The following is a 20,277-nucleotide window of genomic DNA, read 5'->3' as shown; positions in this document are numbered from 1 at the left end:
TGTTTGTTTAATAGAGTTATTGATCTGTTAAGTGTTCTGCCAACGAAACGCCGTCTTTGGTTCGTCTTCCCCATAACGTTTTGGTTTCTGTGATCTTGCGCGTGACTGTTTCGTGTAAGTGACAGCAATGATTGCGTGTACAGTTTGTGTCGTAGGTAGTGATCAAGAACATTACGGTTGTTATTTTTCTTCAACACGCTAGCGAAATATTAGCGGTGAAAACTTCTTCTCCACCAGGATTTGAAACAGCTACTTCCAGATCGAGCATCACAAGTGTACTTTTATGATCTTGACTATTGAGGCGGTTGCTTGGTGTAAATCATGGCTATAGTCAATGGTTGTCGTACATGCCCGGCTGTTTTCAACAGTTTCAGCTAAACTCGTATGGATGCAGTGATGAAATATTTGATTAGGACCGCAGTTTTCTTCTGCAGAAGTAAAGCAGTGCATCTGTAAAAGCCTGTACATCAACGCATTCCTTATAAAATCAGAATTTTGCTACGTATCATTTAGTGATTTAGGAAGAAATTTAGTAGAACTATCCGACAAAAGCGATCGGCACTCAGCATTCTGTTCTCATATATTTTAGGGCACATTATCATGGCGTCTGGACTCCCTAGTTCTGAAACTGCAGTGTTTGGATACTGTAGGCCGGTAGTATTTGGTGTCCGGTCGCCACCAACATTACCAGTCACACAGTGCTGTGCCCATTAGCACAGCAACAGCCACTGCGATTATTGTATTTTATTTCACTGCTAATTTGTAGCAATAAATATTTTACTTAAGTATCCTTAGTGAAAGTGTCACTACATAAGGCGATTTAAGTTTCAGTTTGAATGCAGGCAATATTAATGCGTTCGTTAGCTTCGTGGAACAGGGTAAACTCATTCTCTCATCACCGCTCCTGTATCACTAGCATGCTGTCGAACACGTGCTCGAACTGGAAAAGGATAACGCAGGATTAACTGTATCACCTTCAGAGGAACTATTACAGCATTAGCCGAATCTTTTTAGAAAAACCAGCACGGTAGTCGGAAGGGATTTCGTCCCAACTCTTTCCAAATGTTATTCTGACTCCAGCTCAGTCGGCCAAGTTTTCGTGCATTACAGTAGCAACATCTGATACAAGAATCAAATAAATACCAACATCACTCTGTACTAAATAATATTTGCATTGCATTTCCTCTTTTATGACTGTTCATTATAACGGATAATAGATATCGAACGTTTCAGTAAGCTTCATCTTTCTGTTTCAGTCTTTGTGAGGAAATAATCACTGTTTAGTTGCAAATAAGTTCACTGGTCCCTTTTTACATTTTTAAATACCTGTCCACTATCTTATCATGAAATATGTGTAGGGGATATTTATGAATTTATATAAAAAAATTCAGTTCTTGTGCCGTCAACAGTAGGTGCTACTGGAACAAAAATATGCTTTTCGAATTGCGACACTGTTGCTCAATAAGTTCAAGCTATGCGCAGTGTTACGATAGTTTACAGAAAAGATCTCCAAATATTAATGAGCATACACGCGAAATCATAAACATTCAACAGTTTTAGCACTACAAAGAATAAGAAACTGATGTAAGTGCGTTTGAAAAGTACATTTTTTGTTTGCTTGATTTCAAATTAAGCGATCCTAGCCCAATGCGTACGGAATCAACCCTTTAACAAGAGGCACTCAAACTTGCTAAGGATATTATGACTTGAGACTCACGTAATGTACGCTGGCGTCTTTTCTCGACTAATTTTGTTATAGGTCAGTAGAAGAAAATAACAAGCGCTCATTGCAGTTTACCATCTAGCCAGTGTCATGGTGACTACATACACGGCACTAGTTCACATGGACACATCTATTGAACTAAGTAGGTCATCGTTTTATGGAAGGAATCATTCTAGCATTTGACTGACATGAGCCCAAGAAAACTTAAATCAAAAAGGCTGAAGGGGAAGATATTTACAAGTAAAGCCAATTCTAAATACTTTCTTCTTCTTCTTCTTCTTCTTCTTCTTCTTCACTTCAAAGTTTAGGCAATATGCCTGTTCAAGCTTCACGTTTTTAAGATTATCTTCTTTTCGGTCTTCCTTTCCTTCTTTCCTGAGGGTTTGTACTTGTTTTGAATGATTGGAATTCTTGTTTCTTCCATACGTTAAAGACGTTGCTTCCATATCTCCCAACATTTTTCCACGTGGTGGTTGAAAGTATAAATTCCTAGTTCTTCCGCATATTCAGATTTGTTATAATATCCTTGGGCAACCTTTAAACGATCTTAAAAATCTCATTTCAGGCGATTGTATTGCGGTTTAGCCTTTCTTTTATTCAGTCCAAGATCCACTGCCATAGAGCCAGATAGACAGGATCAGCTATTATTTTGCAAAATTTTAATTTTGTGTCTTTCCTCGTCTTCTTCTTTAATGTTTTGTTTGTAGTTCCACATATGTGACGAAATTTATTGATTTTATTATTTTCATCATTATCGTTATTTAAGCTGATATCGCATCCTAAACATCTAGAACTGAAGACTTGTTGTAATAATACTAATAATTTCGCGTGGCTCAAAGGCCTGGTGCAAGTCTCTTAATCGGCTGCCACTTCGGCGACTACTATTTCGCTAACCTACCCCAGTTATCCAACCGGGGAAAAGCGACCTGCAGTTTAACGTGAAATCCGAACCACATATCGTTTTTGACATAGCTCAGAGGTGAAGGCTAGGTTAAAACGAAGGCTGGAAAGTTTTGTTCCGACCGGTATTCGATCCCGCCAGCTTTCAGTTTCGAAGCACGCGCTTTAGCGCTGAACCACCAGACCCGATATTTGTTTCCTTTCCTTGCCTTAAACAACAGTTTTTGATCGGAGTGGATTTTTCCATAGTGATTCATAAGTTTATTTTTAGTTGTGGATGTTTTCCAATTGTAGAAAATTCTACTGAATCCATATAATCTATATATGCAATGTCTTTAGTTTGTTTGTAAAGCTTTAACAATAATTACGTACTGAAAATAGAGTATTGATTACATTTATATTTTTTGCAAGTCAGCTTGCTAATTGAAGTTGTACAAGATTGTTTGTTGGTTGGTTGCTGGGAGGAGACGAAAACGCAAGGTCATCGGTCCGATCGGATGAGGGAAGGATGGGGAAGTAAGTCGGCTGTGCCATTTCAAAGGAACCATCCAGGAACTTGCCTGAAGTGATTTAGAGAAATCACGAAAAACGTTACTTAGGATGGCCGGACGGGGATTTGAATCGTCGTCGTCCAGAATGCGAGTCCAGTGTGCTAACCACAGGGCCACCTCGCTCGGTCAGTTGCACACGAGAGATGATAAATACCAACAGAACGAGACTAAAACTTAAATGGCACGCCGGCCGAAGTGGCCGAGCGGTTCTAGGCGCTTCAGTCTGGAACCGCGCGACCGATATTGTCGCAGGTTCGAATCCTGCCTCGGTTATGGATGTGTGTGATGTTCTTAGGTTAGTTAGGTTTCAGGAGTTCTAAGTTCTAGGGGACTGATGACCGCAGAAGTTAAGTCCCAAAGTTCTTAGAGCCATTTGAACCATTTAAATGGCACACTGTTTTTAAGATCTCCTTTGAATGTCGTGAGAGATACCTCTAATCTACAGCTTAGACTACTGAGTCGCAAAGACCCTGAATGTTCCTTGAGAATTCAGAATAGCTTCCCGTCTGTTCGGTCGAATACGCTTTTAAGAAGTCCGCTCGATATGTTACGGAGAAGGTGACCTTCAGATGTAACAAAACTGGCCTGCGTAGCCCGTGGCAGGGGACCAGCTTCCAGTAGCGACACACACACACACACACACACGCCCAGGTAGACACGGCAGCTTTCACCGGCGCGGTAACTCAAGGGGCAGTGACGCGGCAGTCGGCTGGCGGGCTATTATCTAACGCAAAAACAATTCCCGGCCGCCCAAACTGGGTCACACACAAACACACACACACAGACACTAGCACGCTGGCTCTGCTCTCCCACACAGTGCCAGCTCGGCCCGAAGGCCTTGGCTGGCAGGCGGGCCCGCGGTTACGCGAGCGGCCAGCGCCTCGCCAGAGCGGGTAGCCAAGTGCCCGCGCCCGTAGCCGGTGCATCGCCAAGTGCGGCGCGCTCCGCTGCACACAGCACGCCCCGCTGACGCCTTCCGCATCGTTTACACTCGCCAAGCGCTTTATGGCAACTCTGGCCCTGCTCAAACAGTGCACGTAACTGGTAGCGCGAACTAAACTACACACATTATCTGATCAAACCTACCCGGCTATCCATTAGTGGACATTAATACTAGGCGTGTCCACCCTTCGCCATTATAAAGGCTTGAACTGTGCTGAAGACACATTTAATAAGGTGTTTGAATGCCTGTGTAGGAATGGTAGTCCAGTGCTGCTCAAACACCGACACCAGAAACGGTGTAGTCTGCAGTCGATATTTTAATTCACCCGTTGGTTTTTAGACAACGTAGTTGTATGGAGATAAACATCTATTAATTTGCTTATAATCATTTATTCAAAATGACAGTCACAGTTGAGTTACCAATCGTGCACAGGCAGGGTGACGACTCCAGCGAGCGACCAAATGGTGTAAATTGCCCTGAAGATGACACTATCGCGGGTTGAAACGGGTTGGTGGCATAGTAAATAATGCGATTGTGACTGTCATTTTGAATTATTGATCACGCATTGGGTTTAGGTTTGGAATCAGGACAGATCAGCCCATTTCAGGAATATCCTGTCCACAGAAAACTGACTCACGTATACTTTTTTGCGCCAAGTTGCATTATCATACTGATAGAAATAGTCGGCATGCGCAGTGAGATAACCACACCTTAACTACGAAAAACATCCACATACCATAACACCACATCCTCCAAAATTTTTAAAAAAATTTATCAGCTTTCTGACTCTGCACATACAACCATTTCAATACAGGAAATGTTATATTACAAGATTTTTGGAAGTTATGGTAGACATAGACTGGTACGACGTTACATATGCTTAACAAACGACTGATTAGACATAAAACAAGTTTTACAGTCAGATTGTACTAAAACGAGTAACGGTCTGGAACCGCGCGACCGCTATTGTCGCAGGTTCGAATCCTGCCTCGGGCATGGATGTGTGTGATGTCCTTAGGTTAATTAGGTTTAAGTGGTTCTAAGTTCTAGGGGACTGATGACCTCAGAAGTTAAGTCCCATAGTACTCAGAGCCATTTGAACACTTTTTATAATGAGTAAACAAGACGAAAATATAATACAGGATACACACTGGTAGCATGCTATAAAAATCATACTGGTAACACATAAGAAATGATAAGTGGCCGTTGGTACATGTGTGGGACATTCCCAACTCAGTCCATATTAATGGCTATACACGATATTTCAGCTGCTCATACCACAGTATGTGATGCAGCCGGCAATGCCTTCAAATACGACGTGCAATATTTACATACTCCTGTTAGTCCTACGAAAAAATGACCAGGACCTTTGTGTAAGAAATTTAATGTAGCCAAATTTTACACTGAAATGCGTTATCGATAGCGGCCGTAACTGGAAATCTGTGCCCTCCAGTGAAACCGTATCCCAGTACAAAATTTAACTACATTAAATTTCCTGCAAAAAGGTCCTGTTAACTTTTTTTGTAAGACTAATAGTCTGCGTTTAGCGAGCGAGAGAATATGAAAATTTGCATGTGGTATTTGAAGGCGTTGTGGGTTGCATAAAACCTAATGGTATCGGCAGCTGAATCACTCTGTATATCTAAACTAACGAAAAGTTTTCTTTGTACGCCCTGTAAGAATAGTTGGATAGAGAACTAATATTTGTGAAGGTCTATAAATATCATCTACACAGAATAGCGACACATAAAGGCACTCCGTCATCAGGCCATAAGCGGTCCATCGGGACCATCCGACCGCCGTGTCATCCTCACTGAGGATGCGGATAGGAGAGGCGTGTGGTCAGCACACCGCTCTTCCGGTCGTTAAGATGGTTTTCTTTGACCGGAGCCGCTACTATGCGGTCGAGTAACTCCTCTATTGGCATCACGAGGCTGAGTGCACCCCTAAAAATGGCAGCAACACATGGCGGCCCGGATGGTCACCCATCCAAGTGCCGGCCACACCTGACAGCGCTTAACTTTGGTGATCTGACGGGAACCGGATAGCGACACATAGGTACACCACTATTTAAACATGTACATGTAGGAGATACATAGTGACCTCCTCCATACTTCACAGTTGGCACTAAACATGACGCAGACAACGTTCTCCAGTCATTCGCCAAACCCAGACCCTTCCATAGGATTACCACTGGTTTCCAGTCATCCACTGTGCCATGATGTCGCTGTTTACACCATCTCAAGCATAGCTAAGCACAGTCTACTGAAAAGAGTAACTTACGAGGAGCTGCTCAACCGTTGTACATAGTTTTAACTCTCAACGCACAGTCATTGTAAATGTCTCAGAACAGCGCAAACTCCGCTGCAGATTGGATTACTCCTTCTGGAAATAATGCCATAAGCTTTGGCCAACTTATTTCTCCCTAGTAATCCGACTTCCTGGAATGTGATTCCAGCATGGGGTGCAGGGGACCTCCGTGAACTTTGTAAAGTAAGAAAGAGGTACTGGTAGGCGCGAAGCAGTAAGAGCTGTTCGTGAGTCGTTCACTTGATAGCTCAGCCGATAGCAAAACTGCCCCTAAAACGAAGATTACAGATATGATTGGCAGTCAGCGAAGACAGCTTGAATCTGCCAGGAAGAGTTCAAGATCGAGCACAATTTGCTGCGAAGTAGACGGCTCATTCTGGAACCTGCAATCTACGTTCTACGTTGGAGGACCATCTTCATCTCCCAGAACGTCCTGAATTATCTTGGGGTTGACGTATATAAATCACGAATGTGCCGAGAAACTGAAATTACTGAATGACGATGGAAGTTCCACAAATTTTCAAAATCAGATGTTGTTGAGGCCAGAGGAGACTTTTTTTAAATACGAGGGTTGGAACTTAAATTGTGGCAACTATTTATTCACAACTGATACGAAAGAGTTACATGTTTGCACCTGTTACTGTGCTTCAAAGTAGTCACCAGCGTTGTGTAAAACCCGTTGTCAGCTATGTGGAAGGCGTAGTATACCGTTAGTAGAGCCTGTTCTGGTGATGGCGTGAATGGAGCGGTCTACTGCCGGGAGCAGTTCTGAAGCGAATGCCACGAAGGGGTTCCTTCGTCTTCGGAATCAAATCAAAATCACAAGGACTTAAATCCGGGGAGTATGGTGGATGGTACAGCACTTCCCAGTGTCATCGACCGAACAGAGCAGCGACAACTTGCGCTGTATGCGCCCGCGCTTTGTCGTGCAAAATGATGTGTGGGTTGCGCAGAAAGTGTTGCCGCTTCTTTCGCAAAGCTGGTCGCAGGTGATGCTCCAAAAACGAACAGTAATACTGTGCGTTGACTGTCTGCCGTGGAGGAACGTAATGCGTTAGGATAACACCAACACAGTTGTACACGAGAATCACCATAACTTTCACCATACTGGGGCTCTGACGCACTTTCGACTTTCGCGCCAGCACATAATGACGCCATTCGTTGGATTGGCGTTTCAGTTTTGGCTCGTACGATGTGGCCCATGTCTCATTCATTGTTACGATACGGCGTAAGAAAGCCTCTCCTTCGCACTCATAGCGCTCTAAGTGCTTCTGAGCAGCGTCGTAACGCATCCATTTCTGCATTTCCGTCAAGTCATGCGGAACCAATCGTGATGCAATTTTTCGCATACCCAGGCGTTCCTTCAGGATGCGAAGCACAGTCGTATCCACTAATCCGGTTTCGTGGGCGAGCACACGAATCGTATGGCGTCGATCACTGTCAACGAATGCGGCAACAGCATGCACTTCTTCTTCAGAGACGCTAGGCGAGCTGCCCTATGCATGTCCGCCACAGTTTGCTGACCTTCGTTGAAGGCTTTTACCCAGCATGCCACTGTTCTGCACGGCAACGCCAATTCCCCGCACGCCTCTTGAAGACCTTAATGTCACTGTCGTGCTGTATGACCTCTGGCACATTCAGTCTTGATCCAACTCCGTTGTTCTTGTTTCGAAAACATAGTGACACCGTTACGTTAGACTGCTCGCTCAAAAGTTACTGTGTTTCCCTCTATTGTGCGGACGCCGGTGACTTGGAACGGGCGAGTCCATTTGCTCGGAGATGAGCTAGGTATGTCACCAACTTGTGCTATCAGCGACAGTAGCAAATTCCATTGCATAGTGTCTCCACAGAAGTGTTGCCAGTATTTAAGTTCCAACCTACGTATAACCGATCGGCCCTGGGAGAGCGGCCACTGACAACTTTTATTTTCTCCCTGGAACAAAAGCCATCGCATGGACGGACGCTCTCGAAGCGCTTTATGAGTACCCAAACCATTGTCACATTAATAACTGCTTTTCTTGGAGTTAACGAGATGGAAAAGCATACTCAGTAGCGAACATCGCCAAGCTAGCATGTTTACAGTGTTATCCAGTCTAGGTGTGATGCTCCTTGCATCACCGAAACCTCATGTTTGCGCTCAAAATCCATACAAAATGTTTTGAAATTACAGCTATTTCTTGAAGTCTTCGTTTGTTCAGTGCCGCTTGCATTGTCCTGTAGACTCTGCGCTCTTTAAACGCATATTATGATCAGAAATCACTTTCGTGGTACTGTGTTACTGTTACTCTTCTTATCAGAACTATAACGGTCTTGCCTGCCTCCTTATACCATCAGTAAGGTTAGCTTCTCTTCCACTATTATATTTGGCAGGTGAAATTTACCCATGAATTTTGTATACTACCAGGAAACAAAATACAGTAGCTCCAGATAATCGTTGTTGGTTTGCACTATTGTCACGGAACCAACACAAGTCTGCAGTATATCTCAACCACAATGTCCACTGCCACTAGCGAAGAACTGGCAACTACAGCACAAAGAGAACTTTCATTGCGATGCAGATTAATCATAAACCAATAGTCATACCTTTGTGTTCCTACTACTATTGTCTAATCCTTTTACTCTTGCGTAAGTTTGAGCATCATGTAAAGAAGTGTCTATAAATCATAAAGCGAAAAGCTGCTGTCCAGTTTTAAGAAAAGAGAAACCTAAATACGACCGGAATGTTTCAAAGTGAGGGTTGCCCAAGGGCTACGTAACCGGTCCACTTCTTTTCTTTTTACTTATCAGTGCTTACTACTGAACGTAAAACGGGAACTAAAAGACTCTATTGTTGTACATTTCTTTTATTCTGTAGCATCGTAGTGTAGCATTCATTCACATATGCCATATCACAGCTCTTTGTTCACTTTCTATTTATGTTTTCAAGTCAGTAGCTTATTCATTTCAAAACCGAATACTTAGGGTTCAGATAATCTCAGGAAACCTCAAAAATCAAGTAAACAAAGCACAAACAGTCAACACATGTTCGCTTCTTGGATGACTCTTCGAAACGCCTGAAATTAGGCAAATTATTATATGAGAAATATTTCACAATAAATTTTAATGGAAGATCCATTGAATTTATGGCTTGCACTGCTATTAGCTTCATTTCAATCCATTACAAATTCTAGAGACAGTATTTTGAACATTTCTGAACTTACAAGTAATATCAAGAATTTTTATTTTTACATACGTAAAAATGAAGTGAATTATTAATTTCAAAAGGTTTCTAAACTGTATTGAAGATACTCGATTTTCCCTATCATTCCTCGCTTTTGTATTGTATCAATAATAGCTGTCAGAATGATGGTGCTCATGGCTATTTTCTTCGACGTTACTCTAAAGGCAGGGAGGGGGCGGGGGGGGGGGGGGGAGAGGTGACGTGAAAGGAGAGCGATCGGCCAACGAACTGTTTGTTACCTCCGTGACGAAATAATTTTCAGTGAACAGTTAATAAATTCCAAAATCAGTTTATAAACCGTCGCCGTTTGGTTCCCAGTTTTGCACGCCAGAGATTATAGGTATTGGTAACAATACGTCCCCTAATTAGCTAGAACTGACATGTGTTTACATTTTCAAGCAATTTCGGTGCATAGATCCTGAGAAATCAGTACCCAGAACTATCACCTCTGGCCTTAATACTTAATACACCTGGGCTTGGATGCCATGTACAGGTACAGCTGCCCATGCAGCTTCAACACGACATCACAGTTCATCAAGAGCCAATTGCTCGTCCACCATTGACCAGACGTTTTCAGTTGGTGAGAGATCTGGAGAATGTTCTGGTCAGGGCAGCAGTCGAACATTTTCTGTATCCAGAAAGGCCCATACAGGACCTGCAACATGCGGTCGTGCATTGTCCTCCTGAAATGTAGGATTCTGCAGGGATCGAATGAAGGGTAGAGCCACGGGTGGTAACAAAGATGAAATTTAACGTCCACTGTTCAAAGCGCCGTCAATGTAAACATAACCTGGATTCATCAGAAAAAATGACGTTTTGCCATTAGTGCACCCAGGTTCGTCGTTGAGTACACCATCGCAGGCGCTCCTGTCTGTAATGCAGCGTCAAGGGTAACCGCAGCCATGGTCTGGTAGTCCATGATGCTGCAACGCCGTCGAACTGTTGGTGCAGATGATTGTTGTTTTGCAAACGTCCGCATCTGTTGACTCAGGGATCGAGACGTGGCTGCACGATCCGTTACAGCCATGTGGATAAGATGCCTGTCATCTCGACTGCTAGTGATACGAGGCCGATGGGATACAGCACGGCGTTCCGGATTACCCTCCTGAACCCACCGATCCCATATTCTGCTAACAGTCATTGGATCTCGACCAACGCGAGCAGCAATGTCGCGATAAGATAAACCGCAATCACGATAGGCTACAATCCGACCTTTATCAAAGTCGGAAACGTGATGGTGCGCATTTCTTCTCCTTCCACGAGGCATCACAACAACGTTTCACCAGGCAACGCCGGTCAACTGCTTTTTGTGTATGAGAAATCGGTTAGAAACTTTCCTCATGCCAGCATGTTGTAGGTGTCGCCACCGGTGCCAATCTTGTGTGAATGCTCTGAAAAGCTAATCATTTGCATATCACAGCATCTTCTCCCTGTCGGTTAAATTTCCCGTCTGTAGCACGTCATCTCCGTGGTGTAGCTATTTTAATGGCCAGTAGTGTATTAGCGTACTCCACATCTCTTACGTTAATAATCGAACGAATTCCGAGCACTATAGTTTTCTTTTTGTTAGAATACAGCGAAATATCGACAGTCTTCAGGGATTGAAAGGTTCTACCAAGTAAGGATGAAAATTAGGATTAAACTTCTCGTCCACTACAAGGTCATTATAGACAGACCACAAAATTAGAACGTAAAGGGTGGAGAAGAAAATAGATTATGATTCCTAAGATAATTCATTCGGTTCAGAAGAAGACATTCTGGATTTGAGACGAAAAAGAGTGGTCCGCTTATGGAGCCTCGAGGAGAGTCATTCAGATTCTCTGTTGTTCTGGAGTCGGCAGTAGCTTATGGGAGACGTGTCTGAGGTGTAGGGTGACTGCAGAGGGACGCGGTTTATGGCCGAGTGGTTCTAGGCGCTTCAGTCGGGAACCGCGCTGCTGCTCCGGTCGCAGGTTCGAATCCTGCCTCGGGCATGGATGTGTGTGATGTCCTTAGGTTAGTTAGGTTTAAGTAGTTGGAAGTCTAGGGGACGGATGACCTCAGTTGTTAAGTCCCGTAGTGCTCGGAGCCATCCATCTGACGGGGTGTACTAAGTGAGCCTGGCCTGCCCGCTTGCAGCTGATCGTCCTCGCCGCCGTGGTGTGCGCCGCCGCCGCTCAGCTGGTAGTGCCACGCGCGCCGATTGCCACACCCTTGGCAGCCGCCATCGCCGCCGGCGAATACGACCCGCACCCGCAGTACACGTACGGCTACAGCGTGCAGGACGCCATCACCGGAGACGCCAAGAGCCAGCAGGAATCCCGCGACGGCGACGTCGTCCAGGGCAGCTACAGCCTGGTCGAGCCCGACGGCTCCGTCCGCATCGTCGAGTACGTCGCTGACCCCGTCAACGGCTTCAACGCCGTCGTCCGCAAGGAGGCCGCAGTCGCTCCCGCCCCCGTCCTCCGCGCAGCGCCCGTCTACGCTGCCCCAGGCGTCGCCAGGACGATCATCGCTTAAGACGGCCCGGACTCGCCATCACGGAAGAACATACAGCTTAGCGAAACACCTTCTGCACATTCTGTGAATGTACGCAAATAAACGGCACTGACTTGGTTCACTCAGTAACTGCTTTCTGTTCTGCTTTTGTTATGTTTCCCGCAGTCTCCCACTTCTCGGTATGAATCTACAATATGCTGTTTAGTTGCCTGAAGAGGACTGCTGCAAAAGACGATCGAAACGTCGGTTTTATGGTTGTCTCGGTAGTCAAGGATTCCGTGCGCAATATTGACACAGAATCAAATAACGCAGTTCAGGGCATAAGTCCGAGTGTTTTAGATAGTAAATTGACGCTAAATCACAACAAGACTCAGTTTTTACGATTTCTAACACACAGTTCGACAAAAACTGAGATTTCGATTACACGTAATGTACACATGATTAGCGAGACTGAACAGCTGAAACCTCTAGACTTCCAGATAGATAGTAAGCTGAACTTCTGCCAGTTCCTCGTCTCCTACCTTCCCAACTTTACAGAAGCTCTCTTGCGAACCTCGCAGGACTACCACTCCTCAAAAATGTTCAAATGTGTGTGAAATATTATTAACTGCTAAGGTCATCAGTCCCTAAGCTTACACACTACTTCACATAAATTATCCTAACTACAACACACACACCCATGCCCGAGGGAGGACTCGAACCTCCGCCGGAACCAGCCGCACAGTCCATGACTACAGCGCCACAGACCGCTTGGCTAATCCCGCGCGGCACTAGTACTCCTGGAAGAACGGATACTGCGGAGACATGGCTTAGCCACAGCCAGGGGGATGTTTCCAGAATGAGATTTTCACTCTGCAGTGGAGTGTGCGCTGATATGAAACTTCCTGGCATATTAAGGCAAAGGTCCCGAGTTCGAGTCTCGGTCCGGCACACAGCTTTAATCTGCCAGGAAGTTTCATATCAGCAAACACTCCGCTGCAGAGTGAAAATCTCATTCTGGAGATAGTAAACTGTCGTGAAAAGTCCATGTCTTGTTCAAAATGTAAATGCCGTTACCATTAGAACATTATCTTAAATAAGTGACAGTTCTACACGAACAGTATTCTACTTTGCTTGCTTTAATTCGCTTACGACATATGGTCTTATTTTTTGGATACCTCTTATGGTTCAAAAACGATATGTCTGGCGGAGAAACGGGTGGTTCGAGCAGTATGCTGTGTAAGTTCGCAAACCTCTTGGCGACTCTGGAAATTCACACAATGGAGCCTCAATATATATTTTCCTTAATGTCGTTTGTTATTAGCAACATCAGCTTATTCCCAAGAGTTAGCAGTATTCACTCATTTAATATTAGGCACAAATGCACTTTGCATCTGGAACGCATCTCCCTTACTCTTGTGCAGAAAGGCGTACAGTTTAGTGCTGCATCCATTTTCAACAACCCAGAATTCAAAAATTTTAGCAGCAATCCACGCGCGTTCACAAATTGAAGACTTTCTTTATGCCTTTCTCCTCCTATTCTGCCGAGGAACTCCTGAAAAAAAATTAAGCTAAATCCTGTGTTACGTTGTTAATTACGTTTATTTAAATTTAAGGTTTGTCGTCTGTATAGCATTCATGTACGTTCTGTTTTATCTATTATTACTCTTCTGTTATAATTTCATGTTCCGACTTGTTCCATGACCACGGTGACGTACGTATCAGTTTAATCTTACAGAACATGGCATATAATATAAAAAATAAAATATGGTGATGGCGGGTCCTATGAATAAAAATGATTTTATTCGAGTCGAAACTTGTCATGGAAGCCTACACACTTATATCGTAGTCACAGTAGTTTTCACGATCAAGGAGAGACTAAATTAACGTAGCGTTTTATCCACGAGACATATACTGTGAGAACTTGATATTTTCCGCTATCAACGCCACTGACAACCTTCATCGAACGCACTGGAAATGAACAGAGCGTGGTGGCTTTGAGGTTAAGATGCTGCACTGTTATTTTGAAGATTTGAAATCCACATCCTAGTCTGATCATACTCATTCATATTTAACAGGCACCACAGAGGATCATTATACACACATCAAAAAAAGGTTTGCATCACCCCGGTTCCGAGAGTTCCTGAACAGAAAATTAGAATAGATATAAACGTAAACATCATTTCCGCCCTTTTTATTGCTCACGAAAACCACTCATTGCATGTTGTACCATCATACAGCGAGACCTTCAGAGGTGGTGGTCCAGATTGCTGCACACACCGGTATATCGAATACCCAGTAGCACGTCCTCCTGCATTGATGAATGCCTGTATTCGTCGTGGCATACTGTCCACAAGTTCATCAAAGTACTGCTGGTCCAGATTCTTCCACTCCGCAACGGCGATTCGGGGTTGATCCCTCAGAGTGGTTGGTGGGTCCCGTTTTCCAAAAAAAGTCCTTTTCAATCAATCCCAGGCACGTTCGATAGGGCTCATGTCTGGAGAACACGCTGGCTACTCTAGTCGAGCGATGTCGTTATCCTGAAGGAAGTCATTCACAAGACGTACACAATGGGGGCGCGAATTGTTCGTGAAGACGAATGCCTCGCCAATATGCTGCCGATATGGTTGCTCTGTCTGTCGGAGGATGGCATTCACGTATCGTACAGCCGTTACGGCGCCTTCCATGACCACCAGCGGCGTACGTCGGCCCCACATAATGCCACCCCAAAACAGCAGGGAACTTCCACCTTGCTGCACTCGCTGGACAGTGTGTCTAAGAAGTTATCCATGATCGTGTTGCCTCCAAACACGTCTCCGACCGTTGTCTGGTTGAAGACATATGTGACACTCATCGGTGAAGAGAACGTGATGCCAATCCTGAGTAGTCCATTCGGCATGTTGTTGGGTCCACCTGTACCGCGCTACATGGTGTTGTGGTCGCGAAGATAGACCGCGCCGTGGACGTCGGGAGTGAAGCTGCCCATCATGCAGCCTACTGCGCACAGTTTGAGTCGTAACACAGCGTCCTGTGGCTGCTAGAAAAGTATTATTCAACATGGTTGGATGTCACTTGTGTTATACGCCTGCACGCGAGATTTCCACACTCCTAAATATCCCTAGGTCCACTGTTTCCGATGTGATAGTGATGTGGATAATGGAAAGGACACGTACAGCATAAAAGCGTACAGACTGACCTCGTCTAGTGACTGACAGAGACCGCCGACAGTTGAAGAGGGTCGTAATGTGTAATAGGCAGACCATCACACAGGAATTCCAAACTGCATCAGGATCCACTGCAAATACTATGACAGTTAAGCGGGAGGCGAGAAAACTTGGATTTCATGGTCGAGCTGTTGCTCATAAGCCACACATCACGCCGGTAAATGCCAAACGACGCCTCGCTTGCTGTAAGGAGCGTAAACATTGGACGATTGAACAGTGGGAAAACGTTGTTTGGAGTGACGAACCGCGGTAAACAATGTGCCGATCCGATGGCAGGGTGTGTGTATGACGAATGCCCGGTGAACGTCATGTTGCCAGTGTGCGTAGTGCCAACAGCAAAATTCGGAGGCGGTGGTGTTACGGTGTGGTCGTGTTTTTCATGGAGGGAGCTTGCACGCCTTGTTTTGCGTAGCACTATCACAGCACAGGCCTACATTGATGTTTTAAGCAGCTTCCTGCTTTTTACTCTTGAAGAACAATTCGGGGATGGCGATTGCATCTTTCAACAAGATCGAGCGGCTGTTCATAATGCACGGCCTGTGGCGGAGTGGTTGCACGACAATAACATCCCTGTAATGGACTGTCCTGCACAGAGTCCTAACCTGAATCCTATAGAACACCTTTGGGATGTTTTGGAACGACGACTTCGTGCCAGGCCTCACCGACCGACTTCGATACCTCTTCTCAGTGCAGCACTCCGTGAAGGGTGGGCCGCCATTCGCCCCAAGAAACCTTCCAGCACCTGATCGAACGAATGCCTGCGAGAGTGGAAGCTTTCATAAAGCCTAAGGGTGGGCCAACACCATATTGAATTCTAGCATTACCGATGGAGGGTGCCACGAACTCGTAAGTCATTTTCAGCCAGGTGTCCCGATACTTTTGATCACTTAGTGTATAGAATGTAACGTAACTTAGAACCTTTATCATATTATCGACAAAAAATTAATAAGTAGCAGCACATATGTCAAACATGATATCTAGGAGGACGTGGAAAGCGACACGAATTAGATGTTATAGTTACATAGCTGCTCCGAGACATCCTAGTAAGATTCGTAAGTTGAAAACGAGATTTTTCAGTTTTGAGAAAGCCTACACGTGACTCGATACTTTTAAAATGACAACGTATGGAGAGAACTGATTATTTAGAAACAGAAGAAAGAATCAACGGAAGTAAAGAAAGATGGTCATCACGTACCACTGTTCATCTGTGACACTGACATTAGCAATGTGTTACCAGCTGGGCTAATCAGAACTTTTCAAGGTATCTTTATGCCGAGCTAGCTGTACTGTGTCCTGTCACAGAGGAAATGGGTTTCTCAAACCCATAGGTTTTGGCGACATGTAATAAGGGTAGAACAAATCACGGCACCAAATTCGAAACTAATTACAATCGACGGTCTAGATTTGTGATGACACATGCGGTATATACTTTGAATGGAATACTGATGACGCACGGATCGCTGCTCAGTTTAAAATGTATTTCCAGTAAGAATCTAAAATTTATTTGAAACACTTGACAACATTTTTTAGGTTAGATCACGTAAGTAATAAGGCACAGGATATATAAAGAGAGACATGTGGCGTCTTACAGAACACCCAGATGCCTTCTTGTTCCGTAGAGCTATAATTGTGTACATAAAAGATCTGGTGGCTAATGAAAGAACCACCGAGAAGCTGTTCGTAGTCCGTTGCAACATATGAAGTTGGAACGCCAGAAAACTGTAGCGAAATCCAGGAAGATCTCCACATAATCGAATATTGGTTGGTGAAAGACTGACAGAAGACCATCAATAAAAACAAATAGGCTCTTGTTCAATTACCCGACTGGCAAAAAGCCACTGGAAACAATAACCACGGTAATGTGTGTGGGAGCATGTATACGGTGCGAACTAAAGTGTAACGCCCACACAAATTTAGTTGTTAAGAAAAACACATGACAGTCTAGGTTGGAAAAGTCCTAAAGTAATGTAATTCGATTATGAACCAGGTAGCTTAAAAGTCCCTTGACGACCCATTCTTGAGTGGAGCTCATACGTCTGTGACCCTCGCAAGGTAGAAATAACAGTTTGTTTGTTTGTTGTTGTTGTCTTCAGTCCTGAGACTGGTTTGATGCAGCTCTCCATGTTGCTCTATCCTGTGCAAGCCTCTTCATCTCCCAGCATCTGCTGCAGCCTACATCCTTCTGTATCTGCTTAGTGTATTCATCTCTGGCTCTCCCTGTACGATTTTTACCCTCCACGCTGCAATACAGTACTAAACTGGTGATCCCTTGATGCCTCAGAACATGTCCTACCAACCGATCCCTTCTTCTAGTCAATTTGTGCCACAAACTCCTCTTCTTCCCAATTCCATTCAATACCTCCTCATTAGTTATGTGATCTACCCATCTAATCTTCAGCATTATTCTGTAGCACCACATTTCGAAAGCTTCTATTCTCTTCTTGTCCAAACTATTTATCGTCCATGTTTAACTTCCATACATGGCTACACTCCATACAAATACTTTCATAAACGACTTCCTGACACTTAAATCTATACTTGATGTTAACAAATTTCTCTTCTTCAGAAACGCTTTCCTTGCCATTGCCAGTCTACATTTTATGTCCTCCCTACTTTGGCCATCACCAGCTATTTTGCTCCCCAAATAGCAAACCTCCTTTACTATTTTAAGTGTCTCATTTCCTAATCTAATTCCCTCAGCATCACCCGACTTAATTCGACTACATTCCATTATTCTCGCTTCGCTTTTGTTGATGTTCATCTTATACCCTCCTTTCAGGACATTGTCCATTCGTTCAACTGCTCTTCCAAGTCCTTTGCTGTGTCTGACAGAATTACAATGTCATCGGCGAACCTCAAAGTTTTTATTCCTTCTCCATGGATTTTAATTCCTACTCCGAACTTTTCTTTCGGTTTCTTCAAGGCTTGCTCAACATACAGATTGAATAGCATCAGGGAGAGGCTACAACCCTGTCTCACTCCCTTCCCAACCATGCTTCCCTTTCATGTCCCTCGACTCTTCTAACTGCCATCTGGTTTTTGTACAAATTGTAAATAGCCTTTCGCTCCCTGTATTTTACCACTGCCGCCTTCAGAATTTGAAAGAGAGTATTCAAGTCAACATTGTCAAAAGCTTTCTCTATGTCTACAAATGCTAGACACGTAGGTTTGCATTTCCTTAATCTTTCTTTTAAGGTAAGTCGTAGGGTCAGTATTGCCTCACGTGTTCCAACATTTCTACGGAATCCAAACCGATGTTCCCCGAGGTCGGCTTCTACAAGTTTTTCCATTCGTCTGTAAAGAATTCGCGTCAGTATTTTGCAGCTGTGACTTATTAAACCGATGGTTCGGTAATTTTCACATTTGTCAACACCTGCTTTATTTGGGATTGGAATTATTATATTCTTCTTGAAGTCTGAGGGAATTTCGCCTTTCTCATTCATCTTGCTCACCAGATGGTAGAGTTTTGTCAGGACTGGCTCTCCCAAGGCCGTCAGTAGTTCTAATGGGATGTTGTCTACTCCCGGAGCCTTGTTTTGACTTAGATCTTTCAGTGTTCTGTCAAACTCTTCACGCAGTATCATATCTCCCATTTCATCTTCATCTTCCTTCTCTTCCATTTCCATAATGTTGTCCTCAAGAACATTGCCCCTGTATAGACCCTCTATATACTCCTTCCACCTATCTGCTTTCCCTTCTTTCCTTATAACTGGGTTTCCATCTGAGCTCTTGATATTCATGCAAGTGGTTCTCTTTTCCCCAAAGGTCTCCTTAATTTTCCTGTAGGCAATATCTATCTTACCCCTCATGAGATAAGCCTCTAATCCTTACATTTGTCCTTTAGCCATCCCTGCTTAGCCATTTTGCACTTCCTGTCGATCTCATTTTTGAGACGTTTGTATTCCCTTTTGCCTGCTTCACTTGCTGCATTTTTGTATTTTCTCCTTTCATCAATTAAATTCAGTATCTCTTCTGTTACCCAAGGATTTCTACTAGCCCTCGTCTTTTTAGTTACTTGATCCTCTGCTGGCTTCACTATTTCATTCCTCAAAGCTACCCATTCCTCTTCTACTGTATTTCTTTCCCCCATTCCTGCCAATTGTTCCCTTATGCTCTGCCTGAAGCTCTGTACAACCTCTGGTTCTTTCAGTTTCTCCAGGTCCCATCTCCTTAAATTCCTACCTTTTTGCAGTTTCTTCAGTTTTAATCTACAGTTCATAACCAATAGATTGTGGTCAGAGTCCACATCTGCATCTGGAAATTTATTTCAATTTAAAATCTGGTTCCTAAACCTCTGTCTTACCATTATATAATCTATCTGAAACCTTTTAGTATCTCCAGAGTTCTTCCATGTATACAAAGTTCTTTCATGATTATTGAACCAAGTGTTAGCTATGATTAGATTATGCTCTGTGCAAAATTCTACCAGGCGGCTTCCTCTCTCATTTCTTAGCCCCAGTCCATATTCACCTACTATGTTTTTTCTCTTCCTTTTCCTACTGTCGAACTCCAGTCACCCATGACTATTAAATTTTCATCTCCCTTCACTACCTGAATAATTTTTTTTTATCTCATCATACATTTCATCAATTTCTTCATCGTCTGCGGAGCTAGTTGGCATGTACTACTGTAGTGGGCGTGGGCTTCGTGTCTATCTTGGCCACAATAATGCGTTCACTATGCTGTTTGTAGTAGCTTACCCGCACTCCTATTGTTTTATTCATTATTAAACCTACTCCTGCATTACCCCTATTTCATTTTGTATTTACAACTTTATATTCACCTGACCAAAAGCCTTGTTCCTCCTGCCACCGAACTTCACTAATTCCTACTATATCTAACTTTAACCTATCCATTTCCCTTTTTAAATTTTCTAACCTACCTGCCCGATTAAGGGATCTGACATTCCACGCTCCGATCGGTAGAAAGCCAGTTTCCTTTCTCCAGAT

General features: G+C 43.9%; 1 protein-coding gene across 1 annotated transcript in view; it reads left to right on the top strand.

Moving 5' to 3' along the window:
- The window catches only part of LOC126335945 (cuticle protein 19.8-like), an 85,398-nt gene that overhangs the window by 1,463 nt on the left and 63,658 nt on the right, over positions 1–20,277 (top strand). The window contains exon 2 of the mRNA XM_049999422.1: positions 11,766–12,144. Coding sequence (XP_049855379.1) covers positions 11,766–12,144 — 379 coding nt within the window. The remainder of the gene's footprint in view (positions 1–11,765; positions 12,145–20,277) is intronic.

This window comes from Schistocerca gregaria, chromosome 2 (assembly GCF_023897955.1).
Source record: "Schistocerca gregaria isolate iqSchGreg1 chromosome 2, iqSchGreg1.2, whole genome shotgun sequence".
Taxonomy (NCBI): domain Eukaryota; kingdom Metazoa; phylum Arthropoda; class Insecta; order Orthoptera; family Acrididae; genus Schistocerca; species Schistocerca gregaria.
Note: the sequence above shows the minus strand (reverse complement) of the source record. Positions and strands in the feature narration are given on the sequence as shown.